Source organism: Rhea pennata, chromosome 9 (assembly GCF_028389875.1).
Source record: "Rhea pennata isolate bPtePen1 chromosome 9, bPtePen1.pri, whole genome shotgun sequence".
In the NCBI taxonomy this organism is placed as follows: domain Eukaryota; kingdom Metazoa; phylum Chordata; class Aves; order Rheiformes; family Rheidae; genus Rhea; species Rhea pennata.
In genome coordinates this window covers 11600983-11608629 of record NC_084671.1, presented here as the reverse complement: position 1 = coordinate 11608629, position 7647 = coordinate 11600983, and the positions used below count along the sequence as shown (strand labels likewise).

Sequence of the window (7647 nt, the reverse complement as noted above, 5' to 3'; positions counted from 1 at the left end):
GGCAAAGCGAACAAACTGTCCTGAGAGACTAAAGGACAGAAATGAAGCCAAGGACAAACCCTGCCAATGGTCGTAGTAGTCAGGAAATCCCTCCTACATGGTCAGCTGCACGAAAGGAAATTTAGTAAATACATGAGGAAGAAGCAAGGTGGTGGAAAGTCCTGCTCTGCTGCAGGCTTGAGTGATAAAGAGTTTGTGTGCTGCAAGACACTTCTATAATAAAGGAAAAAACACAGAACTAACATCTCTTCCATTCTTTGGACGGTAGGAATGTTTTAATTGAGAAATTTGTTTTAATTACATTAGGTGATATCACAGTCTATTTTACAAGTTCAGGGTAAGAAGATGTGTGGACCAGTTAACACAGAAATCCAGTGAAAGGATAAAAAACTAAAATATGAGAAATGAAAAGGTTAACTTAATCCCCAAAATCCAAAATGCATTGAGAGCTGATGTGAGTGGAAATGGGAGATTATACCAAGATCCAGAGAAGTACAAAGGATGAGACTAACGTAATTTACAGTATTGGTTCTGCATGACCATTGTTTGCCCATTTTCAGAGACAGTCTTTATTCCCCAACCCGTTGTTGAGCAGATGGTCATGTCTCTGAGGGTTTGGTCTGCTCTTGTCAGAGGAGAAAGCAAAATAACTGATGGGCAAAGGTCACAACCCACGTTGAGCTGGTCCCCAGGGTCACCGCCTACAGGAAGTGTCTTCCACTGGATAGTCAGGGGGTTCTGCACCAAGAACTGTATGGAGGAAAACTAAAACAGCCCCAAAAAGCCCCATCTCAAACGTAGAAAAGTCTCACTCTGGAAGTGCTTACGAGGAGGTCATCATCGTAGAACTTGGTTTCTATAATAACATTACCACTGTGGAAAGAAGAGAGGAAAAAAGAGATATTAGAAGAATGCAGATGGAGTAGAAAATGACTGCTCCTTTCAATGCTCTCACAGGCCTGGGCTAGCCTCTTACATCTCCACAAAATTAGCTTTAATTTGGAGGCACATGCAGTGAGCACTACATCCTGATCCTAGGGCACTGAGTCTGAAGGATCTCCTCACTGAATTCCTGCATGGAGTAGTTCTGCCCATCCTTTCTCTGCTGCCCCATTTCTGGGCTCTGTACCAGGCAAAGAGTGGTCACAAATGGCACGCTTCTGCTCACTTCTGTTGGTGAAAATAAAATAGCAGTCCAAGCACCTACAGTCCTTTCTCCAGCAGTGAATTGTAAAAAAGAATGGAAAATCTTTATTCTGTATCCTCTAGTGCTGAGTGAGCTACTTCAATTAACTTAATGTGTCATTTTCCTCAAGAGGAGCTTAAATGCAAATGGACATTCGAAAACACATCTTACACAAACTGTATTAGAAATGTTGATTTGGGTGTGAATAAATGCTGATGATTTAACTTGCTGACTTTGAATTTTAGTACACAAAGGTAGAAACACTGTGGCCACTACAACACCTGGCTACCCGAGCGATGTGATATGACATTGTCTAAATAACCTGTTTCTTGAAAATCAAAGTGGCAGCTGCATCTCCACTGTGGCTCTTGATACCTGTAGCACTGGCAAAGCTGAATCTGGGAAGAGTGTAAGGCTTTTGCTACAGAGTGGACAATGCTTGAACTCAAATATCAGGGAATGTTCTCATTTGATATTCCCAGTCATTCTGCAGAGCACCTTGTTTAGCTCCCAAAGCCATATCTCCATTCTCTCTTGCTATTGAGGAAACACTGAGACAAACATGAGGTTTGGGGGAGTATCAGAAGGTGAGGGATTCTACAAGTCTCAGCAGCTGAAAGAAACTGTTATCTCTGGGCCACAGAAACCCTTTGGATTTCTTTGGACTGGTGATTCTACTGAATAGCCCTCAAGAATGATTTTAGGAGACCTCCAAGAATCGAAAAGAGACATGGGCTACCGTGTAAAAATGGACAGACATCGGGGAAAATCCTCATGGTTACTTGTCACCTCCAAAGAGCCCAGTCCAGAAAACTGCTTCACTTGCTGAGATGATCAAAACCAACTTGCAGATGTCTTTGTTTCTTTATTCTCATTCCCAAATTTGGCTCTGCTTGTACTGACTAAAAGCCACCAGCTCCAGGAGCCAAGGGTGCATGTAGCATCTATGAAGTCCTGAGCAAAGTGCCACGGAGCACTGTTCCAACACCAAAGCTCTCTGCTGAGCCTGCCATCTCTTTGAAATGTGCTGCGAATAGAAATCGGGGATAGTTCCCATCCCAGTGCCTTCTCTGTGTGACTGGCTTTTCTCCAGACAGGGAGCGATAGGGAAAACGTTGGAGAGGGAGGTCTTCCAGAGGACACAGCGACCTCGCGATAAGACTGGCTGCTCTCTAACTGCCTTATGTTGGCAGGAGGAGTCCTATTCCCTTCTGTCTCTGCTGGCAACATACTCCTCATGTGTCTGCCAGCACCCATCTAGCACCACATCAGCCACAGCAGGGACGGTGGCTTTTTGTCAGTGATTACAGATTCCCAGTGGCCTCCCTCAAGGAGGTATTTTTTCTTTCACCTTACACAGCTTGTGCGTTGCAGCTTACCTTCAGGGCTGCGCCCACCATACATTATTCTGATCAGTGTCCTAGAGATAGCTGACCTTCTCAAAGTCAATGTGCTAACAGTAGCCTGGACTAGATGTTTCAGAGGAAGGTGTGTGAGTACCATTATGGATGATTCTAAAATAACCTGTTTCCTAGCTTTAAGGCTGTTTTATCCCCAGATACAACTCCATATGACTAAATGCTTATTTTATACTCCAACGTGAAAGATACAGAGGTGGCAAAATGGTAGTAATGAAACAAACACTAGAGCAACGCCCATGAGTGATACATCACCTGAATAACACCCACCTTTGACAAGATTCAGGTATCAATAGCTGGATTTGAAAATGGTCCGAATATCTCTTTTTTGCCTGGATATAAAGGGCACTAGGCTGCAAAACATTTTTTAATCCTTTCACAGATCACTTTTCAAAAAAATAAACCAGCTCTGACAAAAGAGTGGTTCCACTTTCTCCAAATTTTTATTGCTATATTAATGCAAATTTAACTTATGATAAAGAAGATAATAAAGTTGGCTTAGCCCCTTGCATCTGTCAATAGCTAACAGTAGTGATGTTGATTTTAGGGGTGGTAGCTGCTCCCTCTCCTCATTCCCACCACAGCCCACATGGAAATGTCATGTACTACTTTTTCTTTGCCTGCTCTCAAATTCTTTAGCCCCAAAACACTCACGTTAAAACATTAGCTGGCATCATCTGTGATTCAGGTGCTGCCTCTATCAAGGACTGCCAAGTGTTTGTGGAGTTAGGGATCACAAAACCGAATTCAAAGAACCATTCTGCAAAGTAAAAAGAAGATCCAGAGGCATGTGAAAGGGGAAAAAATCCACAAATGGTCCTCTTGCTTTTCACCTGACAGGCTGGAGAACTGTCCTACTGTGCTGCCGCTATTTTACATTTAAATTATTTTGTACAGCTTAAACTGCATTGAACTCTGCCCTCTTCTTAAAGAAGATACTCCCTTTCTAAAATGTAATAGTCATGCAACTTCTTAACAATCAATGAAATGCCATCACACTTAACTGAGAACAGGGAAAGAACATTTCCTCTGTTTTAGACATCCCCTCAGATCTAGCTTAGACTAAGTGTACAACCAGTTGCCCAAAATACAAGACGCTCCGTGTTTTATCTCCTCGCCTCCCTTTAATTAAGACTGCAATGGAAGAGATCCGATCTGCAGCTATGGAGTCACTTGGTGCTTCTGAGGATGATGCATGAATCCCCATAATGGATGCCTCTAAAATAACCTGTTTCCTAGCCTCAGGCAGCCTGTGGTGGATTTATGCCCTGAAGCACGATTACCTAGATTTTTTGCTTACATAACTAAGTGCTAATACACTTATGAAATGCTTTTCCTAATACTGTGGCCCATTAGTCTGACAAGATGAGTGCTTCAGTGCTACTCTGAAAAATTAAAATAACCACGTTCAACCCATCTTAGTCCCTATAATCCCTGCCATAACGGGAGGCACTCCCTGCGCCGCAGCAGGACTGCCCACAGAGCAGATGCATACCTTCTAGGCATTGCCCTTTGAAATAAACTTTCTGTTCCAGTCGGAATTTTTCCATTTGTTCTGCTGAGGAAAAGTTTAACTCCCGAGACACAGCTTTGCATTTCAGGATTTTTTTAGGAACTCGAGCTGTCAAACAGATAAACAATCATTATTTCGGACACAACAAAACAAACACAGCTGCTTCAGGTGCTTTCATACTATACTTTGAAATAATGATTAGTGCTAGTACAAGCGCATAGTAGTAGGAGAAATGCAGACACAAAGGACTCCCTCTGCTTGCTTTTTATGCTGGTGAAAACTGAGATGCAAACATGTTAAGTACTTTGCCCATAGCCAGGAATGAAACTGGTAACAGAACCAGGAGTGCAAAACTGGTGTTTCAAACTCCTGTTTTGCAGCTGTTTTTTTTTTTTTTTTTTCCTAAATCCCACAATTCCTCAAGTCAAAATATGAAACATGACTTAATTTTTTTACTTCAGGAAGTGTGCTGAAGGTCACAAGCAGCCAGAAGACTGCTTTGCAGAGCAAATGTGTAAACTCTTATCAGTTCTGCTTCTGTTTTAGACTCTGCATCCCAATCAAACCACAAATGGCTATTTCTCTGACCAGCAGCAGTTTTAGTCATCTCATATATTCTCCAGGAGTCATTCTGTAAAAGTATACCAAATGTCTGTTCCTCAAACATCCAGCCCTGCGTAGGTAATACAGTCAGTGCTGGGCTATACAGTTTAAGAGAGAAAGTAATTTGGCAATCCAAGGCATCTGAGCTCCTGCAATGGGTAAGATACCAAGAGCAAGTGGCAAACCATACTTGAAACAGCTTTCATAAGGCTTTCTGGGGTGGATGAGTAAGAGAAGGAAGTTTGGGAGCACTGATTAATCCTCTGAAAGGTCCTAATTAGGAGAATGGGGGGGGGAAGCAATATACTAAAAAATTACTACTGCTGCTGAGTCCTTCATACTGCAGTTATGCAATTGTACAGAATCCTTCTAGTGTATTAGGAAAAGTTTCATGTAAATTTATCAGAAGTAAAGAGGGGAGGGAATACAGATATGTGTTTAATGAGCTAAACTGTCCCTAAATGGAAAGCCTATCAAAATGCCCATGAGCAGACAGCAAGCTGCTGTTTAATGAAAGGAACAGCCCACCAAACCCCAGGCAAATACATCTAACATAAAATGGTTTAATTAAATAGGACCTTGATATGAAACCAATCTAGAGAGCTGGAGGGTTAAGGAGTGTTAGCTACTAGCCTAGCTCATGGAGAAGCACACAGACCATGTTTCGCCCCCAAAAAGGTTTAAAAAAAAAAGTTTAAAAAGGGAAAATTTTTTAAATGCAAAAGTTCTCTCGTTGTTTTTAGTCTTTTTTCTGCATAGAAATCTACCTGACACCATCCTGTACTGCCTTCACAGGTACAGACTACAGCCTGTTACGAATAAACATCCCCTTTGCAGGTAAGTGTACAATGACTTGTTAAAACTATTCCACAATTTAATAATTACATTTCTTTCATTCCCAAGACAGACTAATGAGAAGGTTTACTCTAGTACTGTGAAACTGCAAAATAAAGGGTTACTTTTAATAAAAGTAGGACTGCAAAGTCTTTAAATTCCTGATCTAAGAGATGTTAATGGGTGTTTATACCATCAAGTAGAAAATTTTCATTTATATTTTAAACTCACGTTACTGTTACATTTATTTTCCTTTAAAAAGATACAAGAGGATGAAGTTTAATTCTCACTGGTTAGGATCATTAAAATACACTGAAACACAAGCATAGACTTTATCCTAAATGTAGTACTGTTTTTTGTTAACCAGGGGATAAACTATACTTGCAAACTTATTTAAGCAATTATATAGTTAGCACACATTTATTCAGACAGTTAGTTCTGATTAGATTAGAAAGTGATGAATGGCACATTTATTATTTACTAAACAACCAGTTTTGGGCCAAACTGCACTTAGCTAGAAACTGAAATTCAATTAAAGTATCAATATCATTATGTTTTTATATAGTTGAACAAAGCTATCTTAATCATTTGGGTCATGAAAATGAAAGAAAAAAAATAGTTTATCCAAACACATTTTGGATTCAAAACTACCTATTTTCTTAGCCAATGGAAGGATTATTTGTATTTCATGAATGACAGCTGACTGTGATGACTGGGAACAACCCTGGTAATTCTACAAGTCCTAGATCACAGCAGCTTACTCCTAGTTTTGTTTACATATTGGAAAAACTTTACTGTTTTGCATTTCCCCAATTGTCTGCCAGTTTTGAATGCACTGTTACTGCATTGATAAAACTGGATAATCAGAAAGACTCCTACTATCAAAAGCTGGCATAGTTCATAGTAAATTCCAGTTTCAGGTGCTCAGGCAGTGATCTTTCACAACTTTCAGATCCTGACTTTAAAACTTCATCAGCAATCCAATATCACATTAATACTCTTTTTATTTAGTGTAGTGGTAATAGTAAGATAAATACTAATAGAGTATCACAATTTCAAATTTGAGAGTTCATTTTTGTAAAGAAACCTGTGCTTAAATCAAACAGAAATTCTGTTTAAATGAAAAATATTTTATTCAGTCTCCTATATATTTGATGCTGTATCTTTGCCATGTTTCGACTGTGATTTGCCCTGGATTGCCATAGCGGAACGCTGACACTGGTGCTCTGTAACGTCTTTCAGACACATTACAGCGCCCATCCTGAAACAACTACTCTGTCTGTTCGTCGTCACTGTTTCTACTGTGAGACTGGTTCAGAATCTCATTTCCCGACACATTCTCTTAATTCATGGTCAGATTATCCTCCATTGTTGGATACCTCTCCCCTCACCTAGCCTGTTTATTGAGAACAATCCATCCATCTCACTTTTCTTTTCCTGCTACGCTATATGTGAATGGCTTTTCTCATCTCCTAAGGAAGACCATCCTCCTCTTAGGAAAGGCCTTTTCAGTGGCCTTTCCTAATAGCTCTTCTCTGCCTCTGTGCCATGCAAGTCATGCATCTTGAAGATGGATGACCAGGACTGCACACCTGATAAGGTCCTAGCAGTTCCTTGTACAATGGCATTAATCTCATGCCAGAGTATATTTTAATTAATTCCCCAAGCTCCTTTGATGGAGGTGAGGGTTCCTGTTTTATATGTGAGCAAAATCTGAGACACAGTGAGGTGATACCATTTGCCAATGTGAGAAAGATAGCAGGTGGGAAATGGGGCAACAAAACAAACACTCATGAGACACAGCTTCAACCATCCACTCTGTCCCAAAACACACCTTTCTGTAGTTTATGTTGAACCAAGGCAGTGTAACCATCTGTTGAGATAGAGTGAAGAGCATTCAGAGACTGGCCATACCCCCGAGGGGAAGCTTTCATAACACAGTATCTGGGAAGAATGGGAATATTTCTTGACTGATTTTTTTCTGCTTTGTAACGCCTGATTCCTCATTCCTCCTAGGTCTCTTTTTAGCTGCTCTGGGCACTCATGCCCAAACTTACACACTTATATCAAGATGGCAAAGCAACTAACACAGT

At 40.6% G+C, this 7647-nt stretch overlaps 1 protein-coding gene across 2 annotated transcripts in view; it reads right to left on the bottom strand.

Moving 5' to 3' along the window:
* Nucleotides 1–253: 253 nt before the first annotated feature.
* Nucleotides 254–7647, bottom strand: part of PDE6D (phosphodiesterase 6D) — a 37405-nt gene continuing 30011 nt past the window's right edge. Inside the window, exons 5-8 of one of the 2 annotated variants that reach the window (XM_062582931.1) lie at nucleotides 7389–7427; nucleotides 4100–4225; nucleotides 3259–3364; nucleotides 254–873 (exon numbers count right to left, since the gene is read on the bottom strand). In XM_062582931.1, the coding sequence (XP_062438915.1) occupies nucleotides 792–873; nucleotides 3259–3364; nucleotides 4100–4225; nucleotides 7389–7427 (353 nt within the window). In that variant the 3' untranslated portion in view covers nucleotides 254–791. The remainder of the gene's footprint in view (nucleotides 874–3258; nucleotides 3365–4099; nucleotides 4226–7388; nucleotides 7428–7647) is intronic. The other variant, XM_062582930.1, reaches the window with a different exon arrangement.